The sequence below is a fragment of the Trichechus manatus genome, unplaced genomic scaffold (genome assembly GCF_000243295.1).
Source record: "Trichechus manatus latirostris isolate Lorelei unplaced genomic scaffold, TriManLat1.0 scaffold00131, whole genome shotgun sequence".
In the NCBI taxonomy this organism is placed as follows: Eukaryota; Metazoa; Chordata; class Mammalia; order Sirenia; family Trichechidae; genus Trichechus; species Trichechus manatus.
Window position 1 is genome coordinate 732,363 of NW_004444067.1, and position 18,645 is coordinate 751,007.

The 18,645-nt window shown below is 45.5% G+C and overlaps 1 protein-coding gene and 3 pseudogenes across 1 annotated transcript; all 4 read right to left on the reverse strand.

The window, feature by feature from the left end:
• Positions 1 to 1,960: 1,960 nt before the first annotated feature.
• LOC101351706 (hydroxycarboxylic acid receptor 2-like) lies at positions 1,961 to 6,250 on the reverse strand (annotated as a pseudogene).
• Positions 6,251 to 6,603: 353 nt separating this feature from the next.
• Positions 6,604 to 9,026, reverse strand: LOC101351961 (hydroxycarboxylic acid receptor 2-like; annotated as a pseudogene).
• Positions 9,027 to 10,593: 1,567 nt separating this feature from the next.
• On the reverse strand, positions 10,594 to 12,507 carry LOC101352219 (hydroxycarboxylic acid receptor 2-like; annotated as a pseudogene).
• A 1,249-nt stretch (positions 12,508 to 13,756) lies between these two features.
• On the reverse strand, positions 13,757 to 15,830 carry LOC101357996 (hydroxycarboxylic acid receptor 2-like). Its single transcript, XM_012558036.2, has one exon. The coding sequence runs from the start codon at positions 15,758 to 15,760 to the stop codon at positions 14,666 to 14,668; it is 1,095 nt and encodes a 364-aa protein (XP_012413490.1). The 5' UTR covers positions 15,761 to 15,830; the 3' UTR covers positions 13,757 to 14,665.
• Between the last annotated feature and the right edge of the window lie 2,815 nt (positions 15,831 to 18,645).

An 18,645-nucleotide genomic window follows, 5' to 3' on the forward strand; every position in this document is an offset into this window, starting at 1 on the left:
CCACGTTTGTGGTAAATTGTCACAGCAGCCACAGGAAACTAATACACTCACACACAATTAACTCTGAACTCTGAAGCTTTGAGCTGGCCATTCCCTCTGCCTAGAATGCTGTATACCCAGAGTTTTGCATTGTTTGCTCTGTCTTATCAGTCACGGCTGAGTTCAAGGTCATGTCCTAACATACGGCTTCCCAGTTTTCCCACCCCCAGACTCTCTTTACCCTATCACCCTGCTTTCCTGTCTTTATAATACCCATGAAACCCGTTGCTGCCAAACTGATTCCGACTCATGGCAACCCGATGTGTTATAGAGTAAGATTGCTCCATAGGGTGTTTTTGTTTTTTTATAGCTGTAATCTTTATGGAAGCAGATCGCCAGGCCTTTCTTTTGCAGTGCTGCAGGGTGGGTTTGAATTGCCAACCTTTAGGTTCGCAGCCGGTTGCAAACTGCTTGCTACCACCCAGGGACCTCGCATAATACCCGTACCAAAAACCCATTGCCGTTGAGTCAATTCTGACTCATAGTGACCCTATAGACAGAGTGCAACTGCCTATAGGGTTTCCAAGGACCAGCTGGTGGGTTTGAACTGCCGAGCTTTTGGTTGGCAGCCAAGCTGTTAACCACTGTGCCACCAGGGCTCTGCGTAATACCCATAGTGATCCAAAATTCCCTTTCCATTCATCTGCTTACCATCTGTCTCCCTGCTCTGGAGTGTGAGTTCTATGAGAGGGACCTTGGCTACATGTTCCTTGCTCTGCCTCTACCACCCAGAACAGCTCTATCTCCACCACCCTGGCACATGTTGTTGTGGTTGGCTGCCGTCAAGTTGGTCCCCAACTCATGACAACCCAACGTACAATGGGATCTGACCATTGTGATCCATAGAGTTTTCACTGACTGATTTTAGGGAGTAGATCACCAGGCCTTTCTTCCTAGTCTGTGTTAGACTAGAAGCTCCACTGAAACCTGCTAAGCATCACAGCAAAAAGCAAGCCTCTATTGACAGAGGGTGGTGGCTGTGCATGAGGTGCATTAGCTGGGATTTAAACCTGGGTCTCACATATGAAGGATAAGAATTCTACCACTGGACCACCACTGGCCCCCCTGCCTGGCACATAGTTGGTGCTTAATGTGTACAAACCGATTTAATGCATGAATAAATGAACCAAAGTGAGCTGTTGAGTTCTGAACACTCACAAACCACCTTGTCTGATGAAAGAATTGGAGTTTCACAATCCAATTCTCTGCTGGCTCAGACTTGAGGCTTTAGGGAGTCTGTACTTTCCTCTGAGCATGACTCTGCCATCTATTCCGCTTTAGGAAGGTGATCCCTGCTTTTAACTTACTGGATCTTGAGATGTTTCTTGGGGACACAGATGAGCAAAGTGCTCTGCATCTACAAAATTCAAGATCCTCACCTCCCAGTATGCTGAGTAGTTTCTGGGGTTTTTAAACCTACAAGCCATCATCTAAGGTATGTAACTATCGGTCTCTGTTCATCTGAAACAAAACAGATGACCCAAGAATCAGAGAAGGAACTTGACTACACCACATCTTTTTTCCATCCCAGAACTGGGTACTGAAACTCTACCCTAGGAAGGCTTCTCTTCCTCCCATTCTGGGCCAGTTCCTTATTTACTACATAAGTACTAGTAGCAACATTCACCAAACTCTGAAGAGAATTTAAAATGCGTTTGCAATCTCCTCTTCCAAAAAAATCATTCTTATTAATCATTCTTACTAGTTCCCAGTCCTGTTCCATCCTTGTCCCTCCTGTAGCTAATTTTTACTGAACTGTCTCATGATGTAGCTTAGTGGCTGTGTCCTGTTCTCTTGCAACAGTATCTGATTTTTCTAACAGGACACAGTTAACAACCCATAATTGTCTCTGCTTAAGTAAGAGGTCCATTTCTGTGAACCATGACCCAGACATATGCAACCCCAGACTGTGTCGCATATCAAAGTTTATTGAAGGGGTAGATTTATTCTAAGTACAGAAACACACAAGTGGTAAGCCGTGGAACCAGGGGGACTCTCCCCACCTTTGACCATTGGGCAGCAGCATACTCCCCTTTTAATGGGAAAAGCAAACAGAGGTGGGAAGATGCTTTCTTTCCTGGAGTCCTTTTAACGGCTCAACCCTCAAATCAGTGTAAACAAGAGAGGAATGGATTAGTTGCTGGTTGAAGCACAAAGACTGTTTCCTTCCCCTTAATAACGTTGCTTAGTTCAGTCTCTCCTGGGGTTCATTGCCTTCTTACCTCCACTGGCAACTCAGATATTAACCAAAGGTTGTGAGTGTCTTTGCCTAGTCTGTTTCTGCCACAGCGTGGCTGAAAGATGAATTGGTCTCACCAAACCCAAACAACCTATTGTCTTGTTCAAGGATGTCTAGGCTCCTTCCAGGAGAAACATAGCTCCCCTCCAATCACTTAGTTCGCCTTGTCCCAGCTGGAGTCCACAAACATGCTAGATGTTGCCCCAGGAGCTGAGAACCATCCAAGTCTCAGGCAGGTGAAGCAAGGAGGCCAGTGAGTCACAGGTGCCAATGGGCTTCTCTATGCCTCTGACTCTGCTCAGCGGAAATGTTGGAAACATTGCCATCTTCAGTCCTGTGGGTGTCAGAGATTAAGCAAGAGTTACAGAAGCCTGGAAGCCTTCTTCTCCCTTCTCCCCAAGATTTCTGTTGTGACATCCTGCAACCAAGCAGCTCACTTGGCCACACTGTTTCTCTAAGTCTGATTTTCTGAATGTGGAAGTCCCAGGAAACCTTGGGCCAAGTCCAGTGATGTCACTCTGTGCACCACCTAAACTGTGTATCCGGAGATCATGGTTCTTGGTGACAATCTTGCTTCTTGGCTGGGTTTATTTAAGGAGAGGCTGGGGTCAGATATTGGGGCCTCCATAGCTCACTGGAGTTGGCCATTAAAGCCTCCGGAGCATTTCTGGTGGTGCTCAGATCCCCTGTGAGCTCCACGCTCACGCTCTGGTTATTATCTGGCTCACCTGTCATCTTCTCGGTTGATCACAGTGGGGAATAAGTTGGGGAAAGATGGGCTGGAGAAGTAATACACCAAGGGATCGAGCGTGCTGTTCATGTAGGTGAAGCTGACAGTCATGAAAAATGCCAGGTCAACCGAGGTAGAAGGGGCACAATCCTGCATCTCCACTGTGTGCAGGAGCCAGAAAATGCCTATCCTCATGGCCACACTGCGCAGGAAACAGATGACAAAGACAATGGCTACCACCATGATGAAGTAAATGGCTCTCTTGATCTCCGGGTGCCTATCCATTTGTTTCTGCTGCGGGCTCCAGACAATTCTTGCCAAGCAGAATAGAAAGATGCCCATGGGCAAGAAGAACTGTAGGAAGAACAGGGAATCATGCCACCTGAAGGTATTGCAGGTGATAAAGCTGCTGCATAAGTGGGTACCGTTGTTTTCGGTCAACAACTGTGTGTTCAGGAGGTAACAGGTCAAACCAGTGGTGATGCCCCAGAAAAGGCAGGAGATGCTGGTGGCCGTCTGATTGGAGATCTTGTTTACAGCATGGGGAGATGGACTTCCCAGAAATACCTGTCTGTGGACACCACTGTGAGGAAGATGATGCTACCTTGGCGGTTCATGGCCAACATGAAAAGCCTTAGCTGACAGGCAATGTCCCCAAACCTCCAGTCCCACTTACATAGTTGTCAGTCACAAACGGCAGGCGGGTGACAAAGAGAAAGTCAGCCATAGCCTGATTTCCAGAACTTAAGGTGGAAGCAGAAAATCCACAGAGCAAGACCATTGCCCAGGAGCCCAAACGCAAACTCCATTCACAACACTGGTGGCAGCATCTTGGTGATTAAGTCATTGGGGAACACACAGCACCCCTTTTGGTGTATTTCCACACAGTATTTGTCTTTCTGTAGGACACTGGCATTCCTGAGTGGATCGTCTTACTCCGACAGAGCCCCTCAACTAGTGAATGCTCAAGGAGAGGGTTGTGTGTTCATGCGGTGAACGTGTGGTGCGGCAACCACATTTACTGGCACGTCAGAGTGTTGAAACAGATGAATCATCACCAGGAAACTACGACACAGACAATGGTGGCTGTGCATGAGGTGTGTTGACTGGAGAACGAACCCAAGTCTCCGAGAGCAATACAAAATGCCCTTCTCAATCGTTTGTTTACCACCTGCCTCCCCCCGCTAGAGTGTGAGTTCTATGAGAAGAACGGCCTTGGCTATCTTGTTCCTTGCCTTCTCTCCACCAACCAGAGCAGCACCTGGCACATAGTTGGTGCTTAATACGTAAAAATGGACCGAATGCATGGACAAATGAACAAACATTAAGTTGTTGAGTTCTGAACACTTGAAAACCACTTTGTCTGATGAAAGCGTTGGAGTTTCACAACCTGATTCCTTGCTGACTCACACGTGAGGCTTGGGGGAGTCCCTGTGTTCCTCTGAGCATGACTGCCATCTCTTCTTGCATAGGATGGTGATTCCTGCTTTTAACTTTCTACCTCTCACGATGTTGCTTTGAGGTACAGCTAGCAATCTGCTCTGCATTTAAGAAATTCAAGAACCTCTATCTTTTCTTCTTCATTTATTGCCATCCAGGATTGGAAGTCTAAGTCTCTAAGTTTCTTATCTGCAGCCAATTCGGGAGGTCAAGGCAAGCCTCCTCTTGTTAAAGAATGGAGGAGTGACAGAAATTGGAATGAAAGCCTAAGAGAAACTCAGATTCATCAGAGATTCAGACCAGCACATCTCTTTTCCATATGTCTTTTTCGGAACTGGGTACTGAAACCATCCCCTAGGAAGCCCTCTCTTCCTCTTCCTGCAGGAAAATCCCAGTCTGGCCAGACTTCTTCTTTAAGACTTGAAATACTGTTATGGATTGAATTGTATCTCCCAAAAAAGTGTGTCAACTTGGCTAGGCCACGATTCCCAGTATTGTGTGGGTGTCCACTATGTTGTGACTGATGTGATTTTCCTATGTGTTGTAAATCCTACCTCTATGATGTTAACGAGGCAGGATTAGACGCAGTTATGTTAGTGAGGCAGGTCTCAATCTGCAAGATTAGGTTGTGTTTTAAGTCAATCTCTTTTGAGATATAAAAGAGAGAAGTGAGCAGAGAGACGTGGGGACCTCATACCACCAAGAAAGTAGTGTCAGGAGCAGAGCACGTCCTTTGGACCCAAGTTCCCTGCACTGAGATGCTCCTCGACCGGGGAAGACTGATAACAAGGACCTTCTCCCAGAGCCGACAGAGAGAGAAAACCTTCCCCTGGAGCTGGCACCCTGAATTCTGACTTCTAGCCTTCTAGACTGTGAGAAAATAAACTTCTGTTTGTTAAAGCCATCCACTTGTGGTATTTCTGTTGTAGCAGCACTAGATAACCATGGCAAAACTAATAGCAACATTCACTAACTCCAAAGAGAATTTAAGTGCATTCGCAAACTACTCTTCCCAACTAAATCGTTCTTATTTATCATTCTTATTTATTCCCAGTCGTTTCCCATCCTTGTCCCACACACATAGGTAATTTTTACTTAACTGTCTCATGATGTAGCTCAGTGGCTGTGTTCTGTTTTCACTTTACAGTATCTGATTTTCCTAACAGGACACAGTTAATAACCCATAAAGGTCTCTGCTTAATTAAGAAGTCCCTTTCTGTGAACCATGACCCAGACATATGCAATGCCAGACTGTGTGTGATATCAAAGTTTATTGAAGGGGTAGATTTATTTTAAGTACAGAAACACACAAGTGGTATGCCATGGAACCAGGAGGAATCTTCCCCTTCAATCGTTGGGCAGTATAGCATTCTTCTTTGAATTGGAAAAGCATACCGAGGTGGGAAGCTGCTTTCTTTCTGATGCCTTTTTAACTGCTCAACCCTCATATTAGTGTACACAAGAGAGGAATGGATTAGTTGCCGGTTGGAGCACAAAGACCATTTCCTTCCCCTTAATAACACTGTTAAGCTCAGTCTCTTCAGGGGCTCATTGCCTTCTTACCTCCACTGACAACTCAGATATTAACCAAAGGTTGTGAGTGTCTTTGCCTAGTCTGTTTCTGCTACACCGTGGCTGAAAGACGGATTGGTCCCACCAAACCCAGTTGACCTGCTGTCTTGTTTAATCATGTCTGGGCTTCCTCCAGGAGAAATATAGCTCCCCTCCAATCATTCAGCTCTCCTCCCACCTGGAGTGAATGAATAGGCTAAATTTTGCCTCTGGAGCTGTGAACCATTCATATCTCAGGCAGGTGAAGCAAGGCCAGCAAGTCATGGGTGCCCATGGACTTCTCTGTGGCTGTGACTCTGCTCAGCAGAAATGTTGAAAACGTTGCCATCTTCAGCCCTGCATATGGCAGAGATTAAGCCAAGAGTTTCAGAAGCCTAAAAGCTTTCCTCTCCCTTCTTCCCAAGATTTCTGTAGTGACAACTTTCAACCAAGTGGTTCACTTGGCCAAACTGTTTCTCTAAATCAGATTCTCCGAATCTGGAAGTCCCAGAAAACCTCAGGTCACGTCCAGGGATGTTAGTTTGTGCGACAGCAAAACCATATATCCGGAGATAGTGAATCTGTCGCTTCTTGGCTGTGTTACTTAAGGAGAGATTGGGGTCAGATAACAGCGGCTCCATATGCCAAACTGGAGTTGGCCATGAGTTTCCACAGTATTCCTGGCGGTGTTCTGATCCTCCATGAGCTCCACGTTCCTGCTCCGGTTATTATCTGGCTCACCTGTCAACTTCTTCCAGAGACAGTGGTTGCTCATGGAGGAGAAGAAGTTGGGGAAAGCTGAGCTGGAGAAGTAGTATACCAGGGAGCCATGCTTGGAAAAACACTCGGTCAGCTGAGTTGTAAATGTTACAATCTTATGTCCCCACTGTGTGCAGGAGCCAGAAAATACCTATTCTCATGGCTACACTGGGCAGGAAGCAGATGACGAAGACGATGGCCACCACCATGATGAAGTGAATTGCTCTCTTGATTTTCACATGCTTGTCCTATTGTCTCTGCCACAGGCTGCAGTAGATTCTAGCTGAGCAGAATAGTATGCTGCCCAGGGGTAAGAAGAACTCCAGGAGGAACATGGCATTGTGCCACTCAAAGATATTGCAGATGCTAAAGCTGTGGCACAAATTTGCACCATCATGGTCGATCAGTGTGTGTTTGTACAGGGGGTGACAGATCAGGCCGATAGTGACACCCCACAAGAGGCAGGAGATGGTGGCAGGTGTCCAAATGGAGATCTTGTTCGGAGAGAACATGGTGGGGGTGGTACACATGGATATACCTGTCCATGGCCACCACTGTGAAGAAGCTGATGCTGCCCTGGTGGTTTATGGGCAGCATGAAGCACATCAGCTAGCAGGCAATGTCCCCAAACCTCCATTCTCCCCCTTTCTCATTATGTTATTGATCAGGAAGGGCAGGCAGATGACCAGGAGAAAGTCAGCCACAGCCAGGTTGGACAGGAAAATCTGGCTAGACTTCCAGGACTTGAAACGGAAGCAGAAAATCCACAGAGCAAGACCATTGCCCAGGAGCCCAAACACAAACTCCAGCCCCAACACTGGAGGCAACACATTGGCAATGAAGTCATCCCAGAATATACAGCAGTTATTCATGTCTGTTTACAGAAAATGGTCATCTTTCTGCAGAAGATGCCAGTTCAAGAGTGAATCATCTTAGTCTGACAGTGTGCCTCACCTGATGAATGCTCAAGGAAAGAGGTGTCTGTCTGTGTGGCGAACATGTGGTTCAGCACCTGCCTTAACATCATGTCAGAGTGTTGAAATAGATGAATGATTACTAGGAAACTACAGAAGAAATGGGTGGTGACTGAGAATGAGGCGCATTGGCTGTGAATCAAACCTGGGTCTCCCATAACCAAAAAAACCAAACCAAACCCATTGCGTCGATTCTGACTCATAGCAACCGTATAGGACAGAGTAGAACTGCCCCATAGGGTTTCCAAGGAGCAGCTGGTGGATTCGAACTGCCGACCTTTTGGTTAACACTTCAGGTCTTAACCACTACACCGCCAGGGCTCCATAGCGATCTAAAATTCCCTTTTCATTCATTTTTTTGCCCTCTGCTCCCTCCCTCTGGAGTATGAGTTCTTTGAGAAAAAGGGTCCTGGCTATATAGTTCCTTGCTCATTCTCCACCAGCCAGAACAGCACTTGGCACATAGTTGGTGCTTAATATGTAGAAATGGATTGAAAGCATGAAAAAATAAATGAATGTCAGTTGTTGAGTTCTCAAAACTTGAAAACCACTTTGTCTGTTGAATGCAGAATTGGAGTCTCATAACACGACTCCCTGCTGACTCAGACTTGAGCCTTGGGGGAGTCCCTGTGTTCCTCTGGGCACGACTCTGTCGTCTTTTCCTCTTTAGGATAGAGATCCCTGCTTTTAACTTTCTACTTCTCGCTTTGTTGTTTGGAGATACAGCGAACAAACTGCTCTGCATTTAGGAAAATCAGGAACCTCTATCTTTGTTTATTAATTGCCATCCATGGCTGGGAGTCTCAGTATCTAAGTTTCTTGTCTACAACCAAGTCCAAGGCAAGCCTCATCTTATTGAAAGAATCGAGGAGTAACAGAAACTGGAAATGAAAGGCCAACAGAAACTTGGGCTGATCAGAGATTGAAACCAGCACATCTCTTTTCCATCCCAGAACTGGGTACTGAAACTATGTCCTAGGAAGCCCTCTCTTCCTCCTCCTGCAGAAGAATCCCAGTCTGGCCTGGTTCTTTTTTTAACACACAAATGCTAACAGCAATATTCACTGAACTCAAAAGAGAATTTAAATGCGTTCACAATCTACTCTTCCTAACTAAATCGTTCTTATTTGTTCCTAGTCCTTTTCCATCCTGGTCTCATACATAGGTAAATTTTACTTAACCGTCTCATGATGTAGGTCAGTGTCTGTGTTCTTCTCTTACTTTCCAGTATCTGATTTTCTAACGAGTCACAGTTAATAATCCATGAAGATCTCTGCTTAAGTAAGAAGTCCATTTCTGTGAACTATGACCCAGACATATGCAACGCCAGACTGTGTGTCATATCAAAATTTATTGAAGTGGTAGATTTATTCGAAGTACAGAAACACACAAGTGGTAAGCAGAGGAACCAAGAGGAATCTTCCCTCTTTTATCATTGGGCACTATAGCACACTTCTTTTAATTGGAAAAGCATTCAGAGGTAGGAAGCTGCTTTCTTTCTGAAGCCTTTTTAACTGCTCAAACCCTAACCCACTGCCGTGGAGTCGACTCCGACTCACAGGTTTCCAAGGCTGTAATCTTTTTTATTTATTTATTGGTTTTATTTTTTCCCGTACAAAAATTTATACATACATTGCTATGTGACTCTAATTGCTCCCCCCATACTGTGACAGCACACTCCTCATTGCCACCTGATTCCCCATGTCCATTCAACCTCTTCCTAACCCTCTCTACCTTCCCATCTCACCTCCAGACAGAAGCTGCCCATTTAGTCTCTTGTATCTACTTGAGCTAAGAGGCACACTCCTCATGAGTATCACTTTATGTCCCACAGTGAAGTCCAATCCCTGTCTGAAGAGTTGGCCTTGGAAATTGTTTTAGTTCTGGGCTGATAGAGAATCCAGGGACCATGTTTTCCGGGGTTCCTCCAGTCTCAGTCATACCATTAAGTCTGGTCTTCTTGCTAGAATTAGAGTTCTGCACCCCACCTTTCTCCTCTCCATCCAGGACTCTCTGTTGTGTTCCCTGTTAGGGCAGTCATTGGTGGTAGCGGGCACTGTCTAGTTCTTCTCGTCTCGGGCTGATGAAGTCTCTGGTTTATGTGGCCCTTTCTGTCTCTTGGGCTAATATCCAAGGCTGTAATTTTTATGGAAGCAGAGTGCCACATCTTTCTCTCACAGAGCAGCTAGTGGCTTCGAACTCCAAACCTTTTGGTTAGCAGCCAAATGCTTAACCACTGTGCCACCAGGGCTCCTTGGCAGCAGAACACTCTTCTTTTAATGGGAAAAACAGAGGTGGGAAGATGCTTTCTTTCCTGGAGCGCTTTTAATGGCTCACCCTCAAATTAGTGTAAACATGAGAGGAATGGATTAGTTGTTGGCTGAAGCACAAAGTCCATTTCCTTCCCCTTAATAAGGTTGTTTAGCTCAGTCTCTCCTGGGGCTCATTGCCTTCTTACATCCACTGGCAACTCAGATATTAACCAAAGGCTGTGAGGGTCATTGCCTAGTCTGTCTCTGCTACAGTGTGGCTGAAAGATGAATTGGTCCCACCAAACCCTGTTGACCTACTGTTTAATGATGTGTATGCTCCCTCCAGAAGAAACATAGCTCCCCTCCACTCAGTCAGCTCTCCTTTTCCCAGCTGGAGCTGATAAATAGGCTAAATATTGCCGCTGGAGCTAAGAACCATCCAGGTCTCAGGCATTGGTTTCCACCCCCACGACATGTCAACCCTCCCCTCCTCTACCTTGAGATCCCCGTTACCAGCTTTCATGTCCTCTCCTGCCTTCTCGTCCTTGCTCCTGGGCTGGTGTGCCCATTTAGTCTCGTTTTGTTTTATGGGCCTGTCTGATCTTTGGCTAAAGGTTGAACCTCAGGAGTGACTTCATTACTGAGCTAAAAGGGTATCCGGGAGCCATACTCTTGGGGTTTCTGTAGTCTCTGTCAGGCCAGTAAGCCTGATTGAAAAGGGAATTTTGGATTGCTATGGAGGCCAAGGCACTTCATGCTCAGCCACCACCCGTGTATTTTGCAGTCACCTATTTCAACACTATGACATGATATAAAGGTGAGCCCCTGACTCTGCTCAGCAGAAATGTTGGAAAGGTTGCCATCTTCACGCCTGTGTATGGCAGGGATTAAGCAAGAGTTTCACAAGCCTAGAAGCTTCACTGTCCCTTCCCCCCAAGACTACTGTAGTGACAACCTGCAAGCAATTGGCTCACTCAGCCACACTGTGTTTCTCTAAGTATGATTCTTTGAATGTGGAAGTCCCAGGAAATCTCGGACCAATTCCAGTGATGTTACTCTGTGAACAAACTAACCTATGTATCCAGAGGTCATGGTTTTGTTGACAATGTCGCTTCTTGACTGGGTTATTTAAGGAGAGCATGGGGTCCAATAATGGGGGCTCCATGACTCACTGAAGTTGGCCATTAAAGCTTCTGGCGTATTCCTGATGGTGCTCATATCCTCCGGGTCTCCAGGCTCCTGGTTCAGTTATTATCTGGCACACCTTGCATCTTTTTCTGGAGGCAGTGGTCGATCATTGTGGAGAAGAAGCAGGGGAAAGATGGACTAAAGTAGTACAGCATGGGATGCATCATGCTATTCATGTATATAAGTCTGAGGGTAATGATAAATGCCAGGTTAGGTGAGCAATAGATGCTACAGTCTTGATCCCAACTGTGTGCTGGACTCAGAAAATCCCTATCCTCGTGACCACATTGCGCAGGAAGCAGATGATGAAGACGATGGCCACCACCATGATAAAGCGAATGGCTCTCTTGATCATCCCGTGCCTGTCCATTTGCCTCTGCTGTGGGCTTCAGATGGTTCTGGCTGAGCAGAACACGGTGATGCCCAGGGGCAAGAAGAACTCCAGGAGGAACAGAACATCATGCCACCCGAACATATTGCAGATGATAAAGCTACTGTACAAATATGTACAACTGTTTTCTGTCAGCATCTTTTTCTACAAGAGGTGACAGGTCAGGCCAATGATGATAGCTCATAAGAGGCAGGAGATGATGGTGGCTGTTCAATTGAAGATCTTGTTTAGACTGTGGTGGGAATGGACCACCCGGTAATACCTGTCCACAGCCACCACCAGGAAGAAGATGCTGCTGCTCTTTTGGCTCATGGCCAACATGAAGAGCATCAGCCAGCAGTTAATGTTCCCAAACTTCAAGTCACATTTCCTCGTGTACTTGTCTATCAGGAAAGGCAGGCAGATGGTGAGGAGAAAGTTAGCCACTGTCAGGTTGAAAAGGAAAATCTGGTTAGATTTCCAGAACTTGAGGTGGAAGCAGAAAATCCACAAAGCAAGGCCATTGCCCAGAAGCCCAAACACAAACTCCAGCCCCAACACTGGAGGCAACACCTTGGGGATTATGTCATCCAGGGAATACACAACAGTTCCTGCGTATTTCGAGAAAACTGCCAGCTTTCTGCAGGACATTCTCATTCATGGGTGGATCTGGTTAGCCCGATGGACTGCATCACCTAGAGAGTGCTTAAGGAAAGAGATGTATATCTGAATGGCGAATGTGTGGTTTAGCACTCACCTTTATATCATGTCATAGTGTTGAAATAGGTGACTGCAAAATACACGGGTGGTGGCTGAGCATGAAGTGCCTTGGCCTCCATAGCAATCCAAAATTCCCTTTTCAATCAGGCTTACTGGCCTGACAGAGACTACAGAAACCCCAAGAGTATGGCTCCCGGATACCCTTTTAGCTCAGTAATGAAGTCACTCCTGAGGTTCAACCTTTAGCCAAAGATCAGACAGGCCCATAAAACAAAACGAGACTAAATGGGCACACCAGCCCAGGAGCAAGGACGAGAAGGCAGGAGAGGACATGAAAGCTGGTAACGGGGATCTCAAGGTAGAGGAGGGGAGGGTTGACATGTCGTGGGGGTGGAAACCAATGTCACGAAACAATATGTGTACTAATTGTTTAATGAGAAGCTAGTTTGTTCTGTAAACCTTCATCTAAAGTACAATAATAAAAAAGAAAAAATCTCTGTTGATTCATTTGTTCATCATCTGCCTCCCCTTCTGAAGTGTGAGTTCTGTCAGAAGAAGACGCTTGGGTACCTTCCTCCTTGCTCTCTTTCTACTTAACAGAACAGCACCTGGCACGTGGTTGGTACGTAATATGTAAAAATGGGCTGAATACATGAACAAATGTACAAACGTGAATTGTTGAGTTCTGAACACTCGCAAACCACCACGTCTGCTCAAAGAATTGGAGTTTCATAACCTGACTCCCTGCTGACTCAGACTTGAGGCTTGGGAGAGTCCCTGTGTTCCTGTGAGTTGTAATCTGCCATCTCTTCCGCTCTAGGAAGGTGATCCCTGCTTTTTTTAACTTTCTGTTTCTCGTGATGTTGGTTTGAGATACAGCGAGCAGTTGGCTCAGCATTTCGGAAATTCGAGAACCTCTACCTTTCTTCATTTCTTGCTATCCAGATCTGGGAGTCTAAGTCTCTAAGTTTCTTATCTGCAGCCAAGTCAGGAGGTCAAGGCAAGCCTGCTCTTGTTAAAGAATTGAGGAGTAACACGAACTGGAAATGAAAACGTAAGAGAAACTTGGACTGATCAGAGATTCAAGCCAGGTCATCTCTTTTCCATCCGAGAACTGGGTACCGAAACTATCCCCTAGGAAGCCCTCTCTTCCATTCTGGGCCAGTTCCTTATTTATTACACAAGTACTAGTAGCAATATTCATGAAACTCTAAATATAAAATGCATTCACAATCTACTGTTCCAAAAAAAATCATTCTTATTAATCATTCTTATTTGTTCCCAGTCCTTTCCCATCGTTGTCCCACACATAGGTAAATTTTACTGAACTGTCTCATGATGTAGCTTAGTGGCTGTGTCCTGTTCTCTTGCAACAGTATCTGATTTTTCTAACAGGACACAGTTAACAACCCATAATTGTCTCTGCTTAAGTAAGAGGTCCATTTCTGTGAACCATGACCCAGACATATGCAACCCCAGACTGTGTCGCATATCAAAGTTTATTGAAGGGGTAGATTTATTCTAAGTACAGAAACACACAAGTGGTAAGCCGTGGAACCAGGGGGACTCTCCCCACCTTTGACCATTGGGCAGCAGCATACTCCCCTTTTAATGGGAAAAGCAAACAGAGGTGGGAAGATGCTTTCTTTCCTGGAGTCCTTTTAACGGCTCAACCCTCAAATCAGTGTAAACAAGAGAGGAATGGATTAGTTGCTGGTTGAAGCACAAAGACTGTTTCCTTCCCCTTAATAACGTTGCTTAGTTCAGTCTCTCCTGGGGTTCATTGCCTTCTTACCTCCACTGGCAACTCAGATATTAACCAAAGGTTGTGAGTGTCTTTGCCTAGTCTGTTTCTGCCACAGCGTGGCTGAAAGATGAATTGGTCTCACCAAACCCAAACAACCTATTGTCTTGTTCAAGGATGTCTAGGCTCCTTCCAGGAGAAACATAGCTCCCCTCCAATCACTTAGTTCGCCTTCTCCCAGCTGGAGTCCACAAACATGCTAGATGTTGCCCCAGGAGCTGAGAACCATCCAAGTCTCAGGCAGGTGAAGCAAGGAGGCCAGTGAGTCACAGGTGCCAATGGGCTTCTCTATGCCTCTGACTCTGCTCAGCGGAAATGTTGGAAACATTGCCATCTTCAGTCCTGTGGGTGTCAGAGATTAAGCAAGAGTTACAGAAGCCTGGAAGCCTTCTTCTCCCTTCTCCCCAAGATTTCTGTTGTGACATCCTGCAACCAAGCAGCTCACTTGGCCACACTGTTTCTCTAAGTCTGATTTTCTGAATGTGGAAGTCCCAGGAAACCTTGGGCCAAGTCCAGTGATGTCACTCTGTGCACCACCTAAACTGTGTATCCGGAGATCATGGTTCTTGGTGACAATCTTGCTTCTTGGCTGGGTTTATTTAAGGAGAGGTGGGGGTCAGATGTTGGGGGCTCCATGGCTCACTGGAGTTAACCATTAAAGCCTCTGGAGCATTTCTGCTGGTGTTCTGATCCTCCGTGAGCTCCATGCTTGTGCTCCGGTTATTATCTGGCTCACCTGTTGACTTCCGGAGGCAGCGGTTGATCATGGAGGAGAAGAAGTTGGGGAAAGATGGGCTGGAGAAGTAGTACACCAGCGGGTCCAGCATACTGTTCATGTAGGTGAAGCTGAGAGTCACGTAAAATGCCAGGTCAACCGAACGATAGAGGCTACAATCCTGTACCCCCACTGTGTGCAGGAGCCAGAAAATGCTTATCCTGACGACCACACTGGGCAGGAAGCAGATGACGAAGACAATGGTTACCACTGTGATAAAGCGAATGGCTCTCTTGATCTTCACGTGCTTATCCATTTGCCTCTGCCGCAGGCTCCAGATGATTCTGGCGGAGCAGAACAGGATGATTCCCAGGGGCAAGAAGAACTCCAGGAGGAACATGGCCTCATGCCACCCAAAGCCTTTGCAGATGCTAAAGCTGCTGCACAAATATGCACCATTGTTTGGGGTGAGGAAGCCTTTACTGAGGAGATGACCGGTCAGGCCAATGGTGATGCCCCACAACACGGAGGAGATGATGGTGGCTGTCTGATTGGAGATCTTGTTTATAGCATGGTGGGGATGGACCACCCGGAAATACCTGTCCACGGCCACCACTGTTAGGAAAATGATGCTGCCCTGGCGGTTCATGGCCAACATGAAGAGCATCAGCCGGCAGGCAGTGTCCCCAAACCTCCAGTCCCATTTCCTCACGTAGTTGTCTGTCAGGAACGGCAGGCAGATGATGAGGAAAAAGTCAGCCAACGCTAGGTTGAAAAGGAAAATCCGACTGGATTTCCAGGACTTGAGGTGGAAGCAGAAAATCCACAGAGCAAGACCATTGCCCAGGAGCCCAAACACAAACTGCAGCCCCAACACTGGAGGCAACACCTTGGCAATGAAGTCATCCCGGAACACACAGCAGTTCTTGTGGTTTATTTCCAGAAACACACCGTGTTTCTGCAGGACGTTGGTGTTCATGAGTGGATCTGGTTAGTCCGACGGAGCGCTTCACCTAGCGAATACTCAGGGAAAGAGGTGTGTGTCTTTGCGGCAAATGTGTGCCTCAGCCCTCGCCTTTATTTCATGTCAGAGTGTTGAAATAGATGACTGAATGGTTACCAGGAAACTGCGAAATAGCTTTAAAAAAAAAAAAAAAATGCCAGCTAGACTCTTACGCAACCTACTGTTTCCATAAACAAGTAATAAAAATTCCCCGGGCTGACAGGAGCCCACGAAATTTTCTAAAAGTAAAGGGTAAGTTTAGGCAGGCCAATTGTCATTTGTAATCACTGGAATGTAGAAGGCATCCTTTTGGAAGACTGTATATAAAGATTTAGTCCTTAGCATTCAAGACAGAATTCACTGTCATCTGCTTGGCTTATCTAATTAACAAAACCACCACCACAATAATAATAATGTCTTGGGCTAAACAGCATGATTTTCCAGAATAATTTAAGAAATCTTAGCATGCGTATGATTTTTTTTTTTTTTTTCTGAGAGCAGATGTTGCTCAGAATTGTGGGGGCATTATTAACCAACATGAATTAACTCCAAAGTTGTTGTTGCTGTTAGGTGCCATCAAGTTGATTTTGACTCATAGCGACCCCATGTGTTACAGAGTAGAACTGCCCCATAGGATTTTCTTGGTTGTAATCTTTATGGGAGTAGACCACCAGATCTTTCTCCCAAAGAGCCGCTGGGTGAGTTTGAACCGCCAAGCTTTCGGTTAGCAGCTTAATGCTTAACCGTTTGTGCCACCAGGACTCTATCTGATTTTTTTTTTGAAAGGCTGAAAAAACAGCAATTGTCTATTTGTTGGGGACAGACATATTGAATTTGAGCACTGTTCCCATGGCATCCTGTCTGTGCAAACGTGGATTGCTTTTCCACACCAGGACTCTACAATTACTCTCTAGTTAGGAAAAAAAAAAAAAAAAGCTACTTGAAAACATGAAATTTCATAAGCTGTTTGAAAACTTGAGCCCGGTTTGGATTGCCAGTGGTGGTTGTTACCTGAATAGGGTCCGTGCCCTGGAACAGTCGAGCCAATGAAAAGTACTCCAAGTCAGAAAGAGTGAGAAAGTTTTATTTTAGGAGGTGTCCACCACCGGGGATCTGACAGCAACTCAAGCTGTCTCTATGGAGTCCCAAAAGACATTTTTACACCAGAGCTTATATATGATTTTTACAAAGGTTAGAATGTCGTTATTCATTACAAGGTAATTACAAGATACTCTGTTTCATACTAAGGAGACACATGCCGGACATTTCCTTATCAGGCTAAAAATACACATATCTGACATCTGGGCTCTAATCTTCCTGTGGGGGATCGTAAGCCAGACAGAGCAAAACAAAGTCATTAACAAATGTATGTGAAAAGGAAAATGCAAAGAAAAAAAAAAACTTATAGGTTCATCATGGAGTTAGCTATGTCAAGCTCTCAGTCGTGCATTTTGAAGGAGAAAATATGCTGGGGAGTATTAGGGTCACATGGTGAAACGTGTATGTTCAAATAAGTGGGGTTTCTTATTCGCTTGTATTGGGTTTTGACATACTTCCGTGCTCAAGTAAGTGATTTATTTCAGAGTGCTATTTTAAAAGCCTCCATTTTAGGGAAATTAAACGTTGAGCTACAAGACCTAAGAGGACACTGAACTCTGCCTTACGGCAGGACCCACTTCACTCACCATCGCACTGCTGTTCAGTGTGATTGAGTGTAACCCTAGAAAACATTTCGACCCTTTAGTATTTGGGTTTTATGAATTCTTGCTGTGCTAACAGTTTCTAAATTGAATTGCGTCTGCTTTGAGTTAGAAATAAGAAATTTGCTCCTTTCGCCACATATTGCTGTCGTTGTTACCTGTCGTAGAGTCAGTTCCAACTCATGGCAACCTTATGTACGGCAGAACGAAACACTGCCTGCTCCTGCACCATCTTCACAATCGTTGCTGTGTTTGAGCCCATTGTTGCTTCATACCTGGGTTCAATAATAGGAGTTTCTAGACCCTTCACAATAAACTAGAGTTGGTATGATCTAATATTAGACTCCCATAGGAACCAAAGTTATTCGATGATGATCATGGGTGGCGCAAAAGGTTTGTAATGGACTACTAACTGAAAGGTTAGTGGTTTGAATCCACCTAGCAGCACCTTGGAAGAAAGTCCTGATGATCTACTTCCATAAGATTATTGTAGCTGTTAGGTGCTGTCAAGTCGATTTTCAATTCTTAGCAACCCAAAGTGACACAGTAGAACTGCCTCATAGGGTTTTCTAGGCTGTAATCTTTATGGGTGCAGATCACCAGGTCTTTTCTTCCATGGAGCCTCTGGGTGAATTCAAACCATCAACCTTCCACTTAGCAGCTGAGCACTTAACCATTGCACCACCATGGCTCCTTTCTGTAAGATTACAGCTATTGAAAACCCTGTGGAGCTCAGTCTACTCTGAAACACGTGGAGTTGCCCCCATGAGCTGGAACAGATGCCGCAGCAATGGATTTCGTTTTTTTTGTTTTGTTTTGTTTTTTTAATAGGGACCAAAGTTATCTGATCATGATCATGATGCTGGCACCTACATTTTAGAGTGCTTCTAATGTGCTAGATCACCCCATGCTCAATGTTTTATCTACATTATCTTCTTTCAACCTGACAGCAGTCTGACAGATAGGCAATAACAAGAGTTGTCGAGGATGTGGAGAAATTGGAACCCTCATCATTGCTGGTGGGAATGCAAAATGGTGCCACTTTTTTGGGACACAGTTTGGCAGATCCTCACACTGTGAACTATAGAGCTACCATATGACGCAGCAATTCCACTCCTGGGTATAGACACAAAAGAAATGAAAACATATGCTGTGATGGTA

Excerpts from the sequence above, each read along its gene's own strand:
- LOC101357996 (XM_012558036.2), bottom strand. The coding sequence starts at position 15,760 with ATGAACACCAACGTCCTGCAGAAACACGGTGTGTTTCTGGAAATAAAC.